Raw genomic sequence first — 23,781 nt, 5'->3', positions numbered from 1 at the left:
GGGCAATGTAGAATTTTTCAGGATTTATTTACAAAACCACACTATACAGGGTGTTATAAATTGAGTAGAATAACATGGCCATCTGATAGTATGTTTACTTCAAAATAGATTACTATTCGTTGAACCCCTAGAGGGTGCAACACTGCAACGACACCTTTCTGTAGGCGAGGCGCCTCAATGAATCATATAAAACAATTGAGGTGACATATTTCATGTACCTACATACTTTCACTATTAGAATTTCCCACTATTGTTTAAGTATTCTAATTGAATCTAAGAATACCCATTGTTGCTACTTTATCTTTCAATAAAAAACAAATTTCTATGTGAATCGAAGGTTGAATTTTTCTCCATTCGTTTTATTTATGAATCATTACTTCATTGCGTAAGAAATTACGCGACGCGACGCCCCTGGACCTCAGTTCAACTGTTATGTTTGCTCCGGTTAGTTCAGTCGAGTTCAGCGAATTCATTATCATTTGAGTGCGTGGTGTTGGACGAGTGCGGGTGTTTCCTTAATTGAAATATTCGTTTTTACGAAATAAGAAATGACTTTTTAAAGTTTTCTTTTGACTATGGCTTCGTTATCGTTGCCCCGCGTTTTACAACCGAGAAAAACGAGTTTGGAAGTAGAACGAGAAAACTTCGAAAAATCTCAAGTAAGTCGCGTTTGTTATTTAGGTTATGGCAATTTGGAACCGAAAAAGCATTTGTTTTCATTTTTGTGTTGTGCTTAAAACACGTGACTGTAGTGGGTATAAGTGGTATAAGGTATGCCATTTGTTTGTCTAAAACACACCCCAAACAAAAACCAACAAATTCATTGCAGCAGTAGGTAGGTGCTTGGATGTAAATTTTTCAAGGCAATTACCTTATTATTATTGATATTATGCTAATTTTTATGCATAAGGAGACAACAGCGTCAGTTTTATTAAATTCCACAAACGCCCAAAATACCTTCTCGGTTTGGTCGTTACACAGTGGCGCGCCTTTATTTCTTCATTAAGGGTTGTTTGTTTAGGTGGAAAATTCATTACCTCTAATGGCCAAATGACATTAATTTCATTTCTTTACAGGCTTAAGGCATTAAAAGTCAAATATGAATTTGCCGTATTCAAATTTGCGATTGCATTCATTTTTTTTACAAAATTATGGAATGCACGTATTAAAAAGCGTTTGCAAGATTGATCCAGTTGTATAAATCTGCAATGCCGGCTAATGAAAACGGTAAATTGTCCGGTCTCGGGCTCTTCGATTAGTGTCTGACCGTTTTTTGCATTAAAAATGTCCTCCATCATACAGGGTGTCTCAAGGCATGCAGGTACTTAAGTGAGAAATTTTCCAGGTATGACGCATTAGTGTAATACAAACACGCGACAAACTTATTTATGCTCAATTTCTTTTACTTCAAGGCATTTTTGGAGTACTTAAATTACCAATTGGTTCAGTTAGGTACGAGGTTAGGTACCTGTTCACGGATAAGCTTTCCTTCATGATATATCTTTTAGGGAAACCGTCGACTTGAGGCGAGTACCGATTTCGACACTTCTTTCTAGAGGGATTCACATTTGAAGTTTTTACTCCATTAACAGATGCGTTTTGTAGACTTTTATTTTTCTTTTTGTGAGTACCTACTTTCGACATTCCGTTTTCGAGATATTCGCATTTGAAGCCCGACACTACCGACTATCGTCCATGATATCTATTTGATTAAAAGCCTTGAAGGACATAATATCAAAATGTCATGAAAATCGTTCCTTTATAATAAAACGATAGTTCTCTTCTTTATAAACAAAAAAGTATGAATGCGCTTGCGCTGAAACGGAAACTTATTCGACAGAAATTTATTAAATGTAAAAATACCGCTTTCTACGAGGTCTGAGATCTCAAACCCTGAGACGGACGGACGGAATTCACGCCATTATAAGCTGTATTTTTCATTTTTCACGACGCACTAAACCTTCTTAAAGCTATTAGTTCGGCTCCTTTAGTAGTTCTATACGACATCCGGTTTTGCTGGAAATGATTAATATATTTCAAAAACCTTGTACTTACTCCGCTAACTATATCAGAAATTTTAAAAAACCTATTTTGGACCAATAAACGATATCTCTATTTCGACTAAAATATAGAAATCAGTTTGCTTTTGATCTCGTTTATACCAATTTGATATAACTTGGTTTATTCCTAATAGTTGGAGCCAGTCCTACCAGCTGTCTCAAGCAAACGTTTTTCCTCGATGCTTAAATACGTTTGTAGTTTATGTCACCAACTTGGGTTCCATTCTTAATGATTCGCCCTGTAGATTGGAGGTTGTTCACATTAAATTGTGAATGTCATCTAGAAGTGCTTGATAACTTTATCAGGAAATCTAATTATGTGCTTAACTTAAATGTGGACGGGCCAATATAAAACCAAACGGCTTTATGAATTAACGCTGTACAATGGAAAAATTGTAAGGTGGGTGTTTTTATCTACAGTAAACGAGGAGATAATTTAGATTAATTTTACTTCAGTCTAGTGTGGTTCTCTGGCAAGTATCTTTTTTTATAATTTATCATGTTACGGGAGCATTCCCTGTGTCTTGCGCTTTTACATAAATAATTTTGACGAGTAACAAATTGAAGTATTGAAAGCTTTGGTAGATGGTTTAATTTGAAACCGTCACTTTTAATCAGTGTCCTTGTTTTCCTAAGCTAAGGTATGATTTTTAAAAGCCCATCGCGTTAATTCATTCATTATAGGATTCCTAGGAATTTATGTTCAGCTTATTGGATCAATCAGTTCTTCGAGTTTGAACGACCATCGCCATTATTATTGCTGCATATTTAAGGTAGCCATTTGTCTTGTATTTCAAACAGTAATAAACCGATACCTTTAACCGAGCCTTTAACCTTCGCGTGACCCAAGACAAAATTTTCGCGGACCCCATTAAAAATTTTTGTTTTATGGTTTTATGACCCGTAGATTGGTGTACATTATTGTTTATGAAATAAAAGCACATGTAGTAGAACAGTTTACGTTGCCAACAAAAGTAGCATACCTATTATTATTATTATTTACTTTATAACTGTACTCTGACATATTAGCCAGGTTGCGGACAGCATTTTCCGTTATGTTAGACGGCCATTTTTCCTTATAATATAAGTTTATAAGTATAAAACATTTTTATAGCAAAGTTAAGTTGCGGTGTGTGCTGGGTGTGTTCAATTTTGCTTATAAGTTTGAAGGAGTCTTAACCTCACTTTTACATTGTGTTAAAATGTCCAAAGTTCACTACTATGCTCTTAGACAAAAAGAAAAGAACTACCGCCAACATAAACACTGCACAATTGTAGGTTAGCAGGAAAATGTTATTTATGAGTGATTACTGCGCAGCAGAGTTGGACTGGGTCAAGCATAGAGTGACCCAGTGACCCGGTGACCCAGTTAGTTTACTGACCCGGTGACCCGGTGACCCAGTTGACCCGGTGACCCAGTTTGACCCGGTGACCCAGCTTGACCCGGTGACCCAGTTTGACCCAGTGACCCAGCTTGACCCGGTGACCCAGTTTGACCCAGTGACCCAGCTTGATCCGGTGACCCAGCTTGACCCGGTGACCCAGCTTGACCCGGTGACCCAGCTTGACCCAGTGACCCATCTTGACCCAGCTTTACTCAGTGACCCGTCTTGACCCGGTGGCCCAGTAATTAAATTATTGTTAGGTATCATCCAAAACAATTTCAAGTAACTTTTAATTTAAAAAAAAAATTCCTCAATAATATTCGGCAACAAGCACGTAGCCCAATTTCATTCAAGAGAACTAATACCTAAAAAAATCAAATGCATTTGTTTATAGTTTGTAGTCAAGTAGTCAATGAAAGTATTTAGAGAAAAGATTTATTTGGATTAAGCTAACTAGTAGAAAAAATTAAATGTGAATGAACACCTGTAAGCAAACTGGTAAGCCCTGAAGCAAAGAAATAACATTATTCTAATACAATTCGGGACATGGAAAGTTTTTTACGGCAGTATTAAAGCAAACATCACAGAAATGGCAGTTGTCAAGCAATCGAGTATTTTTGATGTACGTCTCCATTACTAAACTTCATTATATTTTACTCCAATCGAGTATTATTTTCAACAAACCAGCATTTCATTTATTGTATAATCTGTACACTTGAACCGAGGGCACTGACTTAACTGCGTTATTCGATCAAACTAGGTGACTGGGTCGAATTGGGTCCCCGGGTGAAATTGCGTCGCTGGGTCAAACTGGGCCAAACTGGGTCAAGTTGGGTCACTGGGTCAAACTGGGACACTGGGTCAACTGGGTCACTGGGTCTAACTGAAAAGAGTATGACGTGACCCAGTGACCCAGTTTAATTTAGTGACCCAGTTGACCCAGTGACCCAGTCCAACTCTGCTGCGCAGTGACACATTATAAGAACTTCATTTTCATTGGTTCCGCTATTTATAAATATATCGTACAAAAAGCCCTCATACCGTAAATTATTTCTACAAAAATTTATATTTCTTATGTTATAAGAAAAAATGGCCGTCTAACATAACGGAAAATGCTGTCCGCAACCTGGCTATTAAAGACAGGTATAAATTGTGCACAACCGTTGTGCAGATAAAGCACATTTTTTTAGACCGAAATAGCTTATTAAAGGCCGCGATTTTTAAACGATTAATTTTAAGTTTTTTATTTCTACAGAGTACAGGGAAGACTCAAAAAATAATATGAAAATGAAAATCAAAATGGCGTTTGTTGACAACTACTACCTATTAAACACTTTTTTTTAATTAAATGAGTGTCATATGACTAGTGGCTATTATTGTCAAAAAAGAGCACAACCTATTGTAGGAAAAAATACTTCGAATAATTAATTTTTGACACTAGGAGAAGCCTTTTGGAAATCATTGAATTAACAAAATTAGCGCAATTTATTTGAAATGTATGGTAATAAAGGACAAAAATTAATAAGGAAGAATATTTTCAAAATTTGTGTACTGGTACCGAGACTGGTACCGTAGCCCTGTGAATCTTAAATGTTACTAAAACAATAGGTGGAAATCGTAACGCCTATTAATGACTGTATTTTGTATTGTATAATGTTAGATTTATTTTTATCTAAGTATGTCACATTTGTTTATTCTTGGAGGAGTGTACTAAGATTTCCCACATACGCAACATATTGCAAAAAATAATTACTTCAAGCAATTATAAACAAGATTTGCATTTGCGAGACATTATTATGATTTTACTGGAGTTGGGGATATACCGGATTCTCGACCGGATTATCAAAACGTTATTTTGTTAATACTCTAATTCTACACGACAATTAATTCGAGTACTTATATAAGTACCTAAATAACTTCTTTTTGCTTTATTTTTGTGATATTTTAAGAAATAGGTGAGATATCTTGCAAAAACGAATTATGCCATTTGCAGAAATTACGCGTTGCCAGGTTTCTATTTCACATAGGTCAAAACAGCAAAGCGTAATCAAAGTCTCTTGGAAAACCGGATATGGATAAGTTATTCTTATGGACGCCATATCGAATTTTTACGGAATAAGACTGAGAAATGAAAACGAAATTTTACATTTTCAGTTTTTCGGTTCAGTTATTTTCAAAGATTTTTCAAACATTTTACAAGCGGGGAGCCACGAATTGGAACCACGCTGTGCAGTATATACAGTATGTCAGCAATCATGATGGACCGTTTTCCCAACGAAATTGATGACTTAAGTTTTTGCACTGAGGGCAAGATTTTTCTTACATTAATATACAATGGTTTGCTTGCGCACCACCATAGTGTACTTACACTATGGCACCTAGCATCATTTAAATAATTGATTTGATATTCTGGGATACGAGATATAGACTAATACACGATTTCCAGATTGCCGCACAAAATAAATCAAATAAAAATTTTCAGCGAATATTCGCGAACCCGTTCGTATCATCGATCGATGCCAAAAACTATACCATAATCTATAGGGGGTTCCAATTAAAGTAAGTCGGTATAACTGGAAATATCGCCAATTGGAAAATATTTTAGAATTATTGATGTTAATTAGTAATAATATATTGACAAATTTTTTAAATAATCCGAGGTCTCCTTTTGGAGCAATAGATCCGACATTCATCGTGGGGACACCATATACACTTTCCGTTAATTTCTGAATTCTAGTGAACTAAAGTAAATGTGATCAGTAATCATCGAGGTATATAAATAGTAATTAGATGATTAATTGTACAATTGTACATGATTTCGTTTCTACTAGAAAATGAGTAAGAGGATATTGTCTCTGATATCGCCTGTTTCCTGCGCGAAGTCGGCTATAATATCCAAGGTTAAGCGATTTGCACAAAGCGTAGTGCGATTAGATCTTATTCCCCATATACTTAAGTCATATTGTTCTAAAGAAATCGTACGTGTAGCATATTGAATCAGTACAAAAGAAAAGCAAATATGCCTCCTAATAAGTTACAAATTCAATTTTTATACACCAATTTAATACATTGCGACGTTTTCCCAAACTGTAATTTGTAAACTGGTGCATAAATAACGACCTTGATACCTGTATTAAAATTGTTCACTACTACCTTTTTCTCCACCCTTAGGAAATTACTGTGCTGTAGTGTAGGGGATCATGGCATAATGGACATTGGACAACGCGCACTTTTTCAAATTTCAATTTCGCTAAAAATCGTGATCGCATGTAGAACTAAATAACCAATTTCATTTCTGCTAATCCAATCGCAAGCTAATTTACATTTTTTAGCCATTGTTCCGGCTTTTCTCGCTATTTGTGCTTATAACCGCTTTTAGTTGATAATTAAAGTAATGGCTGTAGCTTTATATTTTATTTTGCACGTTTCAGATTGCATGAGCTGAATTTGTTAAATTGTTAATCCAACTACTAACCACGAAATGTCCAGTGTACTTCAAACGGATATAGGAACTTATAGATACGTAAGTATTAGTTGTCTTTAGTTTTATTTGAGAAATTGTTTTCTTGGAAATTACTGTAATAATTACAGCAGCTGAGTCAACTTTTTAATTTCATAAAACGGTGTAGTTAGATGAAGTAAAACGTGACTTCACCAATCGTTTAAGAAAGTATATAAATATTTTATATTGCAGTTTGCAGCTGTTATGATTTCTTAATGGGTATCCGTCGCCACTTAATCATGAAGCCTCACCCAATCACCGCTATACGCACGGGGTGGCTAAATAAGCATGGCAGAGGAATGTATAAAAAAAATACTTTTTGGGATATAAATTGGTGAGAACGTCAGAATAAAACGTGCTTAATATTATTTGCATACGGTGCCGTAGTATGTAATAAAAAAAACTTCAAAAAACTTTTCGTCAACAGAACACAGAATCTAAAAAGCCAAACATAATATTTTCGTTGAAAAAGTGTTCAGATTCTGTGGATTGTTTTTTCTTTAATTTTGCCTGGTTATAGTACATGCTTTATATTCTGTCACTAAAAAGGTAAAAAGAATTTTCTCGTTCGTGGCCGTAGGCCTAGAGGGCTAAATCTAAGGGCGTCCCTAGGTACAGGGACGGACCTAGACAAAAAAATTGGGGGGGCAAACATGACATTTTGCCAACTCAACTGTAAAAATTTCCAACTCAAAGGGGTAGTAGTATCTATTAAGTATTAAGTAGTATTTCCAAGTCTAATCAATCATGTAGAAAATGTAGGATATTAGTATTCGGTCTACTACTACTAAAATATTTTATTTTGCTTCATTTTTCTCGGAAAGAAGAAATACTGGAATCGCAATTTTCGAGCACAAAACAGCACTAACGTAGCACTAAATAGCCACATGTGATTTCATTTAATTAAACATATATGGGCGGGGCTCATTTCACACTTGAGTTTTTTAGGAACAGCGAAAGAGTTTGAGATGCTGATTGTCTCGCATTTAACAGCACTAACGCCGTGTGTGTATACCTATATTTCGATAAAAGATGAGCATGCAGTTGGCCCCGCCCCATTTTTTATTTGTGACATCCTGACCTGAATTTGCAGAGCTTTGGAAATGGGACGGCGACTACGGCCCGTTTGCATTTTTCATGTCATGGGGATCGATTTTGACTTAACCATAGGTTTCATTTCTTTACATTTAGAGTCTGCAGGTTAAGTTTGAAATTGTGTTAGCGGAGCGTGATGAATAATTCTATTTGAAGATCAGCGGTTTATGAATACAGTGTGTGAACATTAACATATGGTCCACATTAACTCGGAACAGAGCATAATGAACCCCACAAGCCAACTAAGAAGGAAGTCAAATCAGATAGATGTTTAAATACGTACTTCCTGCCATTTCGATTAAAAAAACGGCGGTTCGAAGGAACCGTTAATATGTATCAAATTCAAATCTAGTGAACGAATTAAAGTAGTCAGAGTTAAGTGACACGTTATTCATAGGAATTTGCAATACACTTCCGCGACTGTGCAAGGCTAGAATTAATTAGATTTTTAATTTTCGGTGATTTACTACGATAATTAAGCCTTGGCGAAAGAGTTGTAAGAAAAACCGCTGGAATGTATCGGACCATAACAGAGCAATAATGAAAAAAATTGCTATCAGTGTTAAATAACATTCACGGTTATTCAACTTTTCTCCAAGCTCTGAACGCAATTATTTCGCTTTTTCATGAAACTGTTATGACTCGTGCCGAGATACAGTGTTGTCTAAATTCAGTGCAAGCTTTTAATAAACCACCAGGTCTTTGATTTTGAAATTGGCGAACCAAACGTAATTAAAGTAACATAACGAGCCGATCAAAAATTGGTTGCTGTCGAGTCGCCTTTGGAAGTTAAGTACGATTTCACATGGAAACAAAAATTCCAAAGGTCACTCGAAAGCAACTCATTTTTGATCCCATTGTACAGAGTGTCAATTTTAAAACTTGCAGTCGGCCATAATTTTCAAACCAAGGAAGATATTGAAAATCGCGCAAAACCGTTTCGGGGGAATCGAGGGGGAACCAGAATGACGTTATGAGTGACAACCCCCCCCCCCTTAACCTCCCAGCCCTCCTCTTCAAAAATCCTAAATGGCAACCCCATTGATACTTGTGATACATCGAGGCCTTGCGTTTAATGGCTGTCATTTGAGACACCAACATTTCATCTTGATGAAGGTCTTGTCGTGGATGTGGTGCCTCATTGTGGGATGCAAACATTTTCTAAAAATTACCACTTGATTTGTCCAGTATCTCGCATTAAATTTTCCCAATGGCTACGCGAAAATTAGAAAATTAGATCACCGGAAGAAAAGTAAATTGAAATCACATGTCAAAAAATAGATGCGCATGCGCAGACAGAACTTTTTTATTTGTGGATCAATTTTTCTGAAATTTTAACTGCACGCCCAGCGCACTTTTCTGGTAGTATGGAGGTTGCATTACATGAAATTGTGTAGTGGACTATGAGAAACGTTTTTATCCTCAGGCGCGTAGAAATTTTTTAATCCTTCCCCGTGATGTGTATATTGATATTAACTGTAATTAAGTTAAACTTACCTGAAATTGAATAAAATCCTGCATTTTTTGTCATAGTGAGCAATTATAATTACATAAACGGATGTTTATCGTTACCATGTTTTTCAAATCTTTAGTAATTGAATTTTATGGGAAAATAACATATATTTAAAATGACAATAGCTAATGTTGAACGTCTGTAATGCGCCATCGCTAAACTTAAGCGCAGATCAGTAACCTTCGAAATAGGGATTGCACTCTCTCATTGTCTCTCTTGTGTGTGAGATGATGCCTTTGGACGTCTTTTTAACAAAATTAAATGTATAAATAACATCCAAAATGCACGAAATTCACTTCTTGGGCACTGTGATAATTTTTTCATATGTGAACAGTTTTAGCACAATGCCAAAATACTTTTAAATTAAGAGAGTCATAGTTACTCCTCCCCGATGGGGCCGCATCGAATTACGGAGGCTATGCTCAAACTTACGACGGATCTTACCGTGTCGGTCAATTACTGCACTTACGGGAGAACTCCGTAGTTTCGTCCACTCTAGTACTCTTGTAAATAAGGGCCCCTTTGAAGTCTCGAGTTCGATCACTCGGAACTCCTATAGCAAAGCTCACGCCTATTGACCCAGACAATCCTGGTATAGGTATAGGGTAGCATGCAGCTACGGTCCACGCATCTTGGAGATATACTGCTATAATATCCTCTTTCGATGCCAGTGTAAATCATTCGTCGAGTTGTTAAGCGAAACGCTTATGCTTTCTCCCACTCGTCTGATCGCTCGCTTGACGGAATATGGGTATGGTAATGCCCAGTGCCCACGTCATCCATTGAAACGAATGTGACCTTCGGTTCTGAAAATATTTTTGCAATAAAAGTAGTCTGTAATGAGAGGGCGACTTTGAGGCTTACACTTTATCAACTGTAGATATTCCGTACTTTTCTGAAATCAATCAATCAAAGTAGAATCCTCAAAAATTTGGTATGTCCTTCAATGACGGTTAATTATTATTTATCACTTACTTGTACACAAATTTATAAAATGTAAATTGATAGCATACGAGCGCGAATTTCATTATTATTACTTCGCTATCGATGTTAAATCTTACAACTAACCGCAATTCAATTCGATTATATAGCAAATAAAAATCTTCTAGTGAGCCTCGAACAAGCACATCATCTTTCCCGAAAAGAATACGTCACATCCATCTTAATTCCATATCGCATGTGACTAATTCTTTATCAACTTGATCGTGACCTGATGGCGCTCCGATGTCGCTCTAGATTTCCAGAATATTCGCTAGAGCATTTTAATTAAATAAATGATAAGGTTCAGTTAGTACGTCTCAAAACAGGGATAAAATATTTCGTTTGGAAAAGTTTCACAAATTGCGTTCCTTCTTTAATTTGTTTCTCAGGAACCATACCATTTGATATGCCTGCAACTGCGGAAAAAAAATTCTGATCTGCATGAAATTTGGTTTCTGGGGATCTTGTAAAAAATGAACAATTGTTTTTTTAACCACAGATGCTTCTAGTAATGACAAGCATATCGCATATTTTAAACATCAGGTCTGCGCCATTGCGTAATGTTAAGTTTCTTATTTATCAAAATATTTATGCCTTAATTTATTTTTCTTTGTTGTTTTTCTTTCTTGATTTCCAGGAGAAATTGAATATGTACACTTTTAGGAGTTTAAAAACAAAATTCCCACTTCTTCAGTATAATCTTTCATCATGAAATAATATTGCATCTCCATGGGCCGCCCTGTACAAAACCCTAGGTTTGAAAATACTGATAGGCATTTATGTCAAACTTCTATTGACATTGAAAGTACCTCCAAAATGTTCATTAAATTATCGTCATTTGTAAAATCGATTTATGAAATTAATCCCCAAGTAAGTAGGAGGTACAATTATTGCTATACACCTACAACGACATCAGCCAATTCTAATCGAGAATTCTTTTATAGATTACAGCAATTAACAAAGCAATCAACAACTTGGAGATACCGGTGAAACAGAAACATGTCCGTTTGGCGATCATCGGAACCTTCCACGAGCAAGGAGCGCAAACCTTTTGGATGGCGGCGCTCCGATTGCCTTTCATGGATGATCGTATAGTCGCCTGGAAGTTGTGCCATGTGGTTCATAAAGTGTTACGCGAAGGCCATCCTTTGTGCCTCGTGCATAGTCAACGACATAGGAAAGAGCTTGACGAGACGGGCAAATTATGGGTATGTTATTGGTTCTGTAAACATTTTCACTAATTCCAATTTGCAGTGCCATTTAAAAGAAGGTTACGGAAAAATGATTCGTTTATACACAACTCTCCTTATGACAAAATTGGATTTTCACAAGCGGAACCCCAGATTTCCAGGTCACTTAGGCGTTACTAACGAAGAACTGGAATCCATCGGCGCGAACGACATAAACAATTAGTGAGTGCGCTTAGCTAACCTACAGTGGACTAATAACTTGTTATAGTTTTCAGTTGTCCGTAGAGATGTTTGACTACTTGGATAACATTCTGGAGTTGCAAACTGCAAGTAATACTACAAAATGTTAGCCAAAATCCGCATATTTACCGCTTAAATGTTTCAGTTTTTGGTTCACTCGATATGTCGCGATCGAATTCGATGACTAGCGCCGGACAATGCAGATTGGCACCATTGATAATGTGTATTCAAGACGCGTCGCGTCTCTACGATTATTGTGTCAAGATCCTATTTCGTTTGCATTCTTCCTTACCTTCCGACATACTAATCGGCCACAGAGATCGTTTTTTTAAACAGTTTAAGGAGCTCAAACAGTTCTACCAAAACACCAATGCCTTGCAGTACTTTAGAAACCTAATCACAGTACCACCTTTACCAGAGGTATAAGTGAAAGTATACTACATTAAGATGTACAGTTGATTCAGCGATTTACAGAGAGTGTTTGCAGAGACCGCCCAACTTCCTTATGCAGGCGGAGTTGAGGACCTACGTGACGCAAGAGGTGGTTGTACCTTTAGAAGAAGACGATCCGTCCGAGGGTAATCTAGTCGATACTACGGATAACGCGACGGATCATTCGGATATACCTAGCCAAAGATCATTGTCGCCCGCGCAGTTTCAGCAGCCACAACAGGTGCACATCGACGCGATCGCGGAGAGAGATAATTTAATTAAACATTTACAATATGAACTGGAACGCCTTAGGTAATTTGTTGTAGAAAAAAAAGGAAAGGCATGTGATGTTAAGGTTCTTTTAGAAATGACAATAATAGGTTAGCCAGAGACAACGTGGACGCGGTGAATAAGTTGCAGGAGCAGGTGATATCGTTGGAGACGACATTGGCCACAAAGGATAGCGAGTTGGTGCAAGAGAGACAGATAAAAGAGGATTTATTTCATCAGGCGTCTGCGGTTGCGCAGTCCCAGGATTCAGAACGTAATTAATTTTGGGATAGCCATTTTGCAATTTTAAGCATCTTTACCGGGTCGGTTGTACCATAACCTGGGCTCAGATGATTAACAAATAATTTCGTTTTTGAATTTTAACCAATCATATTTCTTCATTTGGCCAATCAACTGAATTGATGTTGAACTACCCTTAATGGCAAGAGCAAAGAATTTGAGAAAATAATCATAATCTAGGCGTCACAATGTTCATTTTTTATTCATAAAAAAAATTGATAGCTTTGTCACCCCGATTTGCTAAAATGGTGTTAACAATTTGGTCAATATTAGATTTTTTCTCAACTTGCTCCGCCAAGTTTAGTCGTAGGGAGCTTGATAAAAATGTGGCGATGCTTTCAGAAAAAATCAAAGATGAAAAATTCACCAAACTCTTGGGCGTGTACAAAAGTTTGCGGAACGAGCACATAGATTTGTTACGGCAGGTACACAATTTCAATTTGTGTCGGTTTTGTATATTTAACGCCTTTTGTAGAAGCCAGAGATTGAGAAAAAAGTCAAAGATCTTACTGCAAAATCGGATGATGCGCAACAGCAAATCGCAGATCTTGAAAGTAAAATTCGACAAATGGAGTTGGATAATTCAGTCAGAGTGGAGGAGTTGCAGAAAGCTTCCAGTGATCATACGGATGAGTTGGAGGGTTTAAGAAGAGATAAGGATTTGTTTAATATGGAGACTGAGGTTTGTGCAGTGCTTCTTTGAGTTGGGCTTGTGAGGTTTGCGTTTGTAGATTTTAAAGAAGAGTCTTGAAGATGCCACTAAAGCCGGTGCTGAGTACAGTATCAAGTTAGAAGCTGTGATGCTTGAAAAAGAAAACTTAGTGAAGGATGCGGACGAACTTACAAACAAAATAGTTAGTTTACAAGGAGAAATAGAACAAGGTAAGAAGTGATATGCGACTCAACATGAGGGACAAATTTTCTGTAGTTCAGCAAAGCACTTTAAATGAGGAGTTTGCGTTCAAAATGATAAGAACTCCTACTTTCACCTTTCCCTTATGTAGTTAATTTTATTTCACTTGTAGTCCAGTTTAAATTACGGTTAGGGGTGGATGTTGTCATTTCACTCAACGAAACTTTTTCGCATTTGACTGCGGATATCGTGTTAACTATTGCTTGGCGGGAAAAAAATGAGTAATAAAAAAAAAACTTAATCTCAAAACTTAACAATTTGTTATTGCTAGGAAGTTCATCTGATCTTTTTGAAAGTCTGTATTGGGTAACTTCTTTTGATAACAAAACAATATTCTACTCTCTATCACTGTAGGTTTTATAGTTATTGCATAAGTAATAAAATAAACAAATTAAAAAAACCATGCTTTGTCGCTTAAGTCGCTAGGAGACATGTGTTGCTTGTCAGAGTGAGGATCAAGTAAGGTACTCAAGTAAAACGAGCACATGCTTTTAAAATGGAAATTTAATCAAAATAAATTACATTGCAAGAATAATTTTTGAAAATAGTAGTTCACCAAGTGAAAATAGGGCGGGAAAAAAAGAACTGACCAAGGAAAAACCAGCCAACAAATTACTATTAAGACAAATCATGACATAGCAAAACAGAATAACCATTAATATACTTGTATACGTACACAAACATTAAAAAAACCTATAGCATCGGTAGGCTTCGACAGTTGACATTTGCACCGGCTTAATATGAGATTTATATAAAACTAATATTCAGTCGCTACATGTCAAGATTTCAACTAAAAGAATCGTTTAGCAATATCAGCAAGGTGACCCTTTTCTAAGACACATAAAAACAACTACATATAAATATAGGGTTGTCATAAAATAAGGGATGTATTTTAAATTATTATAACTTTTTAACAAATTAAGTTAATAACAAAAATTAAACGAAATCTAGTTGCTTAAGGAATGGGATTTTATCTTAGACCATATAGTACATGGACTGCTAATTGTAACTAAAATATGGTCAAGGACATCGCCTGGGTATGTGAGTTTCAGGGTAAACGAGCCTGTCCGAAGTTGTCCGATGAGACACGATTTGAGATTGTCAACCTATAAATTAACAAACGTCAATTGATTAATCGCCTAGATATCCCAAAAAAAGCAAACTTATTCTTATTTGTGGACGTATAGCAAATAATGAAGAGCATTTAAAGCTTCCCGTACTACGCGGTTACTATAAGGCTGGATCCCCATGTACGGAAAAGCGGAAACACGTATTCCGCGTATTTTTTACGGAACGTCCCTTATGAACTCTGCTTTATTTTAAAAGCGCAATAATAAACACATTACACAGCTTGACATAACCTATGTTTGTTTTCTTATTTTTATCCGTTGTATGAAATAGTGATAAAAAATGAATACTTTCAATAGCAACACTTTGTTGTCAGTAATTGGTGCAGTTGTTGCCAAACAAAGAAAGTCTCCTTTATTCTATAAAAATGATAAAAATCGCAAAAAGTTACTGTATTTATATGTACTATACATCGAAAGGCAACAGGATGAGAAAGTCACTAGGAGATTTTGGGTTAGAGACTTTTTGAAAGAAGAACAAAGATATTTGCAAGGAGCTAGTGACAACTTAGTAAAGGAAATGTACAGCCATGATCCTGAAAAGTTTTTTAACTTCTTTCGGATGACACGAGAAACATTTGATGAATTGTTAAGATTAGTTGGTCCAAAAATTGAAAAACAAAATGTCATACGTGAATCTGTTCACCCTTTAATCCGTTTACAAATCACCTTACGTTATCTAGCTTCAGGAGATAGCATGATGTCTATGCATTATATGTTTCGTGTTGGGAAAAATACTGTATCACAAATAATAGCAGAGACTTGTCAGGTGATATGGGATACCCTTAAACCAATTGTATTTGTTGAACCTTGTGCCGAAAACTGGAAGAAGATTGCTAGAGAATTTGAGGTGAAATGGAATTTTAAAAATTGTATAGGGGCAATTGATGGGAAACACGTAGTTATGCAGGTAAACTATATTTTTGGCTTTGTCAGCATCCATAATATATATATATTTTATTATAGGCTTTACCAAATTCCGGGTCCACGTACTACAATTACAAAGGCAGTCATTCGTACAATTTATTAGCAATAGCAGATGCTAATTACCAGTTTGTCATGGTGGATATTGGTGGTGAAGGAAGACAAAGTGATAGTGGTATTTTTAAATGTAGTGCAATGGGACAAGGTTTTGACCAAAAAATATTCAATTTACCAGATCCAGATGAAGTACCGTACGTTTTAGTGGCCGATGAAGCCTTTCCTTTAACGGAGTGCATGATGCGACCTTATCCACGTAGAGGCCAATTAGATATGCGTAAAAAAGTGTTTCACTATAGGTTAAGTCGCGCTCGTAGGGTTGTGGAAAGTTCTTTTGGATTACTGGCAGGTAGATGGAGAATATTTCGCACACCAATTATAGCAAGTTCTACAACAATAAAAAAGATTATACAGTCGACTGTCTGTTTGCATAATTTCATTTTAATGAAAAATGAGGCAGATTATAATATTCGTGTGACAGAAAATACGGGAGACATTGTAATGGGTAATTTATGCGAGATTAACAGCACTGGCAGTAATACTTATAGTCGAAATGCTTCAACAATCAGAGAAAAATTTGCAGATTATTTTTCTGGTTTGGGAGCAGTGGAGTGGCAATGGGAAAAAGCATTGCAAAATGATTTTTAAATAACAAGGCACATTTATGTTCGTCTTATTTAGAAATATACTTAACTAAATATGTAACTTATTACTATAAATTTAATTCACACTCTCTGTCATAAATCATTTGAAGTATATCTATTTCTAGTTTTGTTCTATCTCTATAAGGAAATCTCCTCAAGCTGTCACCTATCCGAATCAATATTCCATCCACACCATCATTTGTTGTTGGCGTTGTCAACGCTTCCAATATACCCCTTTGTAGATCTTCTGACTTTTTTCCTAAATAGCACAGTAAATTATAACTTTTGCATTAGAGATTAAATATATGTTTACTTTTTGCTGGTATAGAATCCAGACTGGGCGAATGTCGAGGGGTCGAAACTGTGCTCTGTAAACTAGTTGATTGAGGACTTGCTGGCAAAGAACTGACAGTCCTGTAGCATCACTAATTATTTATAATTTATTATTACAATTATACAATTACTTACGGTTGCCGATCACTGGAATCATCTAAAAATTTCATCAAGGAAAAATGCCTGAATCGAGGATCGGGAATACCAGCTGCAGCCGATCCGCTTGGTTTGTATTGATTCATTTTTCTTTTTGCTTTTAAGTAACAATCTCTCAGGTATTTCCATTTGGCTTTTATTTCATCTACACTTTTAGCTCCTCCTAGCAAATTGTGAATTTCAACCCATAACATGTTTTTCTTTGCTGCCGTTCTTTCCTGCAGTGGCAACCGACAGTCATATAATGCTTTCCTATCTTGAACATGGTTTATTAGTAACTCTTCCCAAGAAGCGTTTGATGATACTTCAATACTTGTACAAGGTATAACACTTTTTGATATTTTATCAACTAAAATGTGAATGTTCAAGAAGAAGGATAGATTTTTCAAATGGTTCCAACCTACCTACGGTTAAGATATTGTTTTCGTCGCTTAACAGATCATGGTCCTCCTCATACATAGAAAAACATACATGTTCTAAATAATTATTGCAATAAAGATCAATAAGGAAACCACAATATCCACATTTATACTGCTGTAAAAATTTATAGGTAATTTATATTTTATAACACAATATATATTCTTACTTGGCTCATTTTAGAGGAAAAACATGTAAACAATTAGGTAATATAACCTCAATCTTTTTCACGGATTCCGCATAAAGTTGAACAAAGTTGAAGTTTTAGCGGAACGAAAGCGCAATACACAAACGTTGCATATGGCGGACTTCCAACCAATCACAACGTTTAATTTCATTCCGCTTTTCCGCGCATGGGGATCCAGCCTAAAGCTGCTCTTTAAGCGATCCTAGTGGTGTTTACACGACTTTAGTTTACCCTGAGATTCACATACCCACGACTACAGTGCCCTCTATTCGTGACCACCCATTTTGTATTGAAAGCATAGGGCGAATAGCAGTCCATGTACTATATGGTCTAAGGATTTTATTGCATCTATAGGAAACAAAATCGTTGTTATTCTAATTGTTGACACGAGTGTCAAAACGAAATCATTGAATTTGGAGTTTTAGTTTGAAATTAAAACTCAAGTAAATGTAGAGTTCAAATGAAAGCGTACCGCAATTTGATACAAAAATTTGAAAGAACAGGGTCTGTAATTGACCTACCAAGATCAGGAAGACCAAGAATTAGTGATGTCCAAGTTGCAGAGGTTCTTCATGAAAATGTTACGGAATGCTGTGTACAATTTGGAGGAAAGGTTGGTAATCTTACAACAGCAAAATGGAGGTCATATTGAGCAATTGCAGTAACTGGTTTTGGGCATACTAAATCCCATTTCTTAAGCAATTAGATTTCATTTATTTTTTTTTATTAACTTAATTTGTTAAAAAGTTATAATAATTTAAAATATATCCCTTATCTTATGATAACCCTGTATATCTGACGTATGATGGGCGGCTTATTTGCACTTTTATGGTTTAACCTACGGCGCTCAGAGCGAGATTTGGTATTGAAATCAAATAGGTATAATACATATTTGAAATAAGTCACTCTGCTAAATATTAATATTCATATTTACCCGGTTTCGATAAACAGTGTAAGGAACATTAAATTAATCCATATTACAATGAATCAAAGGAAAGTGTCGTGGCAGAAAATCACTATAATGTAATTAATTCTCAATCCAAGAACAATATGAACAATCTTGAATGCAGGTCACCCCCAGATGAAACACCCTGGAAACAAACAGCAACATATTGGACCTGCAAAAGAAATGAATATGCTGCACGAAATTTAATTATACATAAACAATTTAGTGTCGATGCCCCAAACTGCAGCAACCATCAGTGAATTGTTAGAAAATTAATTATATCGTTTAATTCTGCACAGTCATTTCGAATATCTTCCATAAGCGAACATAGTCTATCTAAAGATAAATAAAAACACATAAATTTGTCAAGTGAAAGCGAGTCTACATCATTAAGGAATTTTTATCAAAGGCTGTGCGGAACAAAGAAAACAAGTTGTTACGTACAAATGGAGCAGTCCTCGTACACTTAAACAATAACTGTATAGGGTCTATTAGTGGTTACGTCATAATAGCCCGCGAAATTCGAATTGCAGGATTTGATTGTTTTACTGTCGGAAAAGATTGACTTCTATCGCCCTATCCATTAAGGATCACTTTTAAATAGGCATTCTTTATAGGCTTATCGCTACTGACCTTATGCGAATTAAATAAGCACATCGGCCCCCATATATGGAAGCACTGATTACTTACGTTTAAAATAGAGCCATAAGCAGGGTTGCCAGATTGCGTATGGCCGTCTGCCGGACATAGGCTGCATGAGAAACATAAATCTACATTGCGAACAACCCCCTCCCCAAACATTTTTTGTATTTTAAATTGGTATAAGTAAACAAATAAAACAAACTATACATTCTTGCAATATAAGTAATATAAGGGTAAATACAGTGCACTTAATAAAAACATGAACATCAACATCGTTGTTTACACACAAATAGTCAAAACAAGAAAGTTAAACATATTTTTCTGATTTTCTTGCAAGTGTTAGTAGTTTTTTGTTTTTTAATACAAAATCATAGAAATCCTATTTGTGATTTTGTCATATTTAAAAATTAAGGTGTTATTAGGTGCTTAAAAAGGAATCGTTTGACCTATTTGAAAAGTATTAAATTGAAATTTATTATTCTGCCGGAGTTATAGTCGCGCCTGCCGGGGGCCGGAGAGCACGATGTAAAACCTGAGACTCCGGCTGAATGCCTGACATCTGGCAACCCTGGCCATAAGCGTTAAATAAAATCCATTAATTGCGTTATAATTAAAAATTAAAGATATGTCTACCATATTTACACTTTACGGTTGGAAATATGACATGATCATGAGACCTTGTTCTTTTGGTTACATTTTCCCACTTGCTACACTACCGGCCGGTTGCAGGAAGGCGAATTATAATCAAAATTCTACATTATTTGGCAAATCTGAGTTTAAACAAGAACTTTGACATTTGATTGGCTGCCTACTGCAATATAAAGCCAATCAAATGTCTTAATACCGGATTAAACAATAATCCTGGATTATTTTTTTTTGTGCAACTGGCCGTTAGTTGTTTACTTGCCTTGAAAGTGTATTTTTTGAATTTGCTTTAAGTAGTTTTCAATAGTCCTAGGTGTTTTTTTAATTATATGTTTACATTAGAAAATACATAATGAATAGGGAATAAGATAGGTTATGATCATTCCTTACTGCCAACCGTAAATTGTAAATATGGTAGGCATATTTTTAATTTTTAATTATAACGCAATTAATGGATTTTATCTAGCGATTATGGCTCTCTTTTAAAGTTAAGTAATCAGTGTTTCGGTATAAGAGAGTCGATATGCTTATTTGATGTGCATAAGGACAGTGTAAGCTCGTAAAGAGCACCTATTTAAAAGTGATACTTAATGTATGGGGCGATAGGGGTCAATATCTTCGACAGTAAAACGGCCAAGTCCTGCATTTCAAATTTCCCGCTCAAATTTTAGGTCACACTAATAGTCTATTGGGAAGCCAACTTATTTATGTAGAAAAGTACAATAGAATCTTGCTGTATGTCTGCGTGACTATCCCAGTCAATATATTACCAAAATCGCCAAATAAAAAAAACTTTTCCTTTTTAAATTTGGCCAAAAATCCCATATGTGGGAGGTGAGCAACATGCCGCCTTTTTGAATTTTAGGTCCTTTTGTCCTCATGCTGGAAGGGGCTATTATGGCCACTTTCTCCATTTGTCCGTCCGAGACCTTAACAACTCCTACAGTTTTCAAGCTTTTTAGTTCGGTCTTTTTGCTTTCGGTAGCTCTGGCACCTCAACCAACAAAAATCTCAACAATTAATGTGCGCATGCGCAGACCAGGTGTGACGTGGGGTATCATGCTCGGTCGCCTGCTTATACTACGCGTTCAAGAGTCAAGAATGAGTTCCTGTCAAGTTATCTTTGACGACTCGACCGCCACTCATTTTTCATCGCCGCCACGCAGGGCAAGACAAGTTTGTTGCGTCTAGTTTGAGGAGATTGCTTATCTCTATGCACTGAAAGTGACAGTTATTTTATTTCAATTTCGCGGGTGCCACCTGCGGACATTTGGCGAAACACGTCACACGCACAGTAGCGCTGCAAATACGCCTCACACAATCGCGTACCCTACTACTCCGCCCGTCGCTCTGCGGCGCTTCAAAAACGCTACGTGAGAAGGGGCTCTCACATCGGCTGCTATATATACTTTTAATGAAAGAGATATTTCTGGACCTTACTGGCAGTTTACTGCATTGGTTTTTAGGTGGTGGTAGGTTTTCACAGCATAGTTATTATGTCTTTTTCCATTTGTCACGTGTAATTATAGGGCGGTTTGTGAGGTGTGTCTGGTGAAAGTCTCTTAGTGTAAAGGGAAGTGTAGCAGCTGTAGATTTGTGTGTGAAGGTTCAATTTTTTCACTACTTGAGCTTCTCACTATTACATTTACAGTTTACAAAGACTTTCTGTTGGCTAAAAAGATCAATCATGTCCTTAACTACGCTCTGATTGAACACGGTTTTCAAGAAATTGCCTCTCAATGATGGTAGCTCACATGTTTATAGAACTGAGGTGTTTAGATACTAAATTAAGTCTTTCTCATGGAAGTGCCTGTTTCCAGCGGTGCTGGCTGTAGAGGGTTGACCAACCGCTTTTATGGTGTTCCATTCACTCATATTTTGTTACTATCTTAACCAACCATAAGAAGTAGTTAAGTTTATGAATTAAAAAAATTGTAGGGTAATTTCGTATTTCAGCACGGACGGAAAATGCCGCTTCCATAGAGCAAATCATCACGCAATCGCTACAAGAATGCGAAATTGTTCTGCAGCATTCTGTGCACGAGTTAGACAACCCAGCGCTCTCCGCAGTGACCTGTAGTCCTGACTATTTCCGAAGCTTGACACAAGACTGCATAGGAGCACTAAACGGCAGCATCGAAGCCAATCACAGCAATCCAGCTGTGGTTATTAAAGTGGCCATCAAAATAGCCCACCAATTGTCCACGTACACCTTACAGGGTCGTGCAACGTCCAACACCAGCCCTGACATAACCTTTGGTGAAAGTATGTCTTTGATCTTCTCTTGTACAGATTTTATGCCGTTTGACTTCTAGGAATGACTGACGCCTGTAAAGAATTAGGAGATAGCGTTTTGACAGTATTAGGTAAATTACGTATGAATCTACCCGTAGATGATTCGGTGCGAGAGGCAGTTGAAAAGGTGAAAGCGGTAGCTTCTCTCGCCGAAACAATTAGCGGCTCACTACGCGGCGAGAACGCTGATAAATTGGCGGACATGATCGACGACGAACTGTCAGATATGGATAAGGCAATAGAAGAGGCAGCGAGACGAATACAGGTGCGCGATTTCGGTTTTTGTTCTGACTTTTATGTGAACCGTATTACAGGAAATGTTGAGCGCTTCCAGAGCTGCGGATTCCGGTATAAAATTGGAAGTTAACGAAAAGATATTAGATTCGTGTACGACACTCATGCAAGCGATTAAAATATTAGTTCAAAAGGCGCGGTTACTGCAAGCCGAAATTGTTTCACAGGGAAAAGGCACCGCAAGCGCCAAGGAATTTTATAAACGCAATCATCGTTGGACTGACGGTTTCATTTCAGCAGCTAAGGCGGTAGCTGCCGCTGCTAAATACTTTTTGTAAGCCAACATGTAGTAAATCTAAAGAGATTCAACGTGTGCATATTGAAGCGAACATATTTGTATAGAGTTGAATCTGTTTATTTCAGTACTGTTTAGTGAACATATTTGGGATGGTATGTTTCTATGGTGTTTTTAGGAGTGCCGCTGATAAAGTAGTGAACGGACAAGGGAAATTAGAGCAGCTTGTAGTCGCATCACAGGAAATAGCAGCTTCAACCGCACAATTAGTGGTAGCTAGTAGAGTTAAAGCAGAACGCAAAAGCAACAACTTGCAGCAGCTCAGTCAAGCATCTAAGGGGGTTACGACTGCTACCGGCGGCGTGGTTGCCACAGTGAAAGATTGCAGTCAATTAATGGACGAAGCAGGTGGGGAGGGGGGGGGGTTGCCTAGGTCATGTAGAATTTTAACTAAATTCTTTTATAGAAGAGTTAGACACTTCCAATATGACCCTTCATCAAGCGAAACGTCTAGAAATGGATAGCCAAGTTCGTGTTTTGGAATTGGAGAAGGAATTGGAACAGGAGAGGTTACGTTTATCCGCCCTACGCCGCCATCACTATCAACTTGCAGGAGAAAACGAATGATCAGTATACTATTTTTATGTTTAAACTATTTATAGGTGGTTTTGTAAGATATTCTTCACTTTACAAATTAGACAGACCATAAATAATCTAGAAAGGTGTAATCCAAAGATAGGACGTTATAATTGTATTGATTAATTTTTAAAGTTATGGTCTTACATTAATTTTACCATATATTTTATATGCTAACTTTACAACAAATACCTACTTATTAATTTATTAATAAATATTGAACTAAAAAAGTACCTAGGTATATGTAAACAAAAAAATTGTTAATATTGGAAATCCGTAACCACTGTACAGGAAGAAGTGTCGTAAGCCGCAAATAGACAGAGAAGCAAGTGTACGAAGAGATTTTGTTCGTACAAATGCGA

The 23,781-nt window shown here is 36.6% G+C and overlaps 3 protein-coding genes across 5 annotated transcripts; 2 read left to right on the top strand and 1 right to left on the bottom strand.

Annotated features, from left to right (window-relative positions):
- The first annotated feature begins 416 nt into the window (after positions 1-416).
- LOC116175601 (huntingtin-interacting protein 1) lies at positions 417-23,652 on the top strand. 2 transcript variants are annotated; one of them, XM_031493793.1, is made up of 16 exons: positions 418-659; positions 6,877-6,968; positions 11,481-11,744; positions 11,791-11,948; positions 11,995-12,056; positions 12,112-12,386; positions 12,454-12,710; positions 12,764-12,942; positions 13,311-13,393; positions 13,444-13,650; positions 13,700-13,850; positions 21,916-22,224; positions 22,275-22,519; positions 22,569-22,822; positions 22,962-23,191; positions 23,250-23,652. In XM_031493793.1, the coding sequence occupies exons 2-16, from the start codon at positions 6,927-6,929 to the stop codon at positions 23,408-23,410; spliced, it is 2,877 nt and encodes a 958-aa protein (XP_031349653.1). In that variant the 5' UTR covers positions 418-659; positions 6,877-6,926; the 3' UTR covers positions 23,411-23,652. The 2 variants fall into 2 exon arrangements, with proteins under 2 accessions (XP_031349652.1, XP_031349653.1); XM_031493792.1 differs by lacking the exon at positions 6,877-6,968 and having other exon boundaries at positions 417-659.
- LOC116175602 lies at positions 15,053-17,375 on the top strand. Of its 2 annotated transcripts, XM_031493795.1 has the most exons (3): positions 15,053-15,918; positions 15,975-16,107; positions 16,168-17,375. In XM_031493795.1, the coding sequence occupies exons 1-3, from the start codon at positions 15,292-15,294 to the stop codon at positions 16,635-16,637; spliced, it is 1,230 nt and encodes a 409-aa protein (XP_031349655.1). In that variant the 5' UTR covers positions 15,053-15,291; the 3' UTR covers positions 16,638-17,375. The 2 variants fall into 2 exon arrangements, with proteins under 2 accessions (XP_031349655.1, XP_031349654.1); XM_031493794.1 differs by having other exon boundaries at positions 15,054-15,918; positions 15,975-17,369.
- Positions 16,666-17,331, bottom strand: LOC116175604. The gene is made up of 3 exons (XM_031493796.1): positions 17,102-17,331; positions 16,947-17,047; positions 16,666-16,892 (listed from the first exon to the last, which is right to left on the bottom strand). Exons 1-3 carry the CDS (start codon positions 17,314-17,316, stop codon positions 16,702-16,704), a joined length of 507 nt encoding a protein of 168 aa, XP_031349656.1. The 5' UTR covers positions 17,317-17,331; the 3' UTR covers positions 16,666-16,701.
- Positions 23,653-23,781: the final 129 nt, after the last annotated feature.

This window comes from Photinus pyralis, unplaced genomic scaffold, assembly GCF_008802855.1.
Source record: "Photinus pyralis isolate 1611_PpyrPB1 unplaced genomic scaffold, Ppyr1.3 Ppyr1.4_LG7, whole genome shotgun sequence".
Taxonomy (NCBI): domain Eukaryota; kingdom Metazoa; phylum Arthropoda; class Insecta; order Coleoptera; family Lampyridae; genus Photinus; species Photinus pyralis.
Note: the sequence above shows the minus strand (reverse complement) of the source record. Positions and strands in the feature narration are given on the sequence as shown.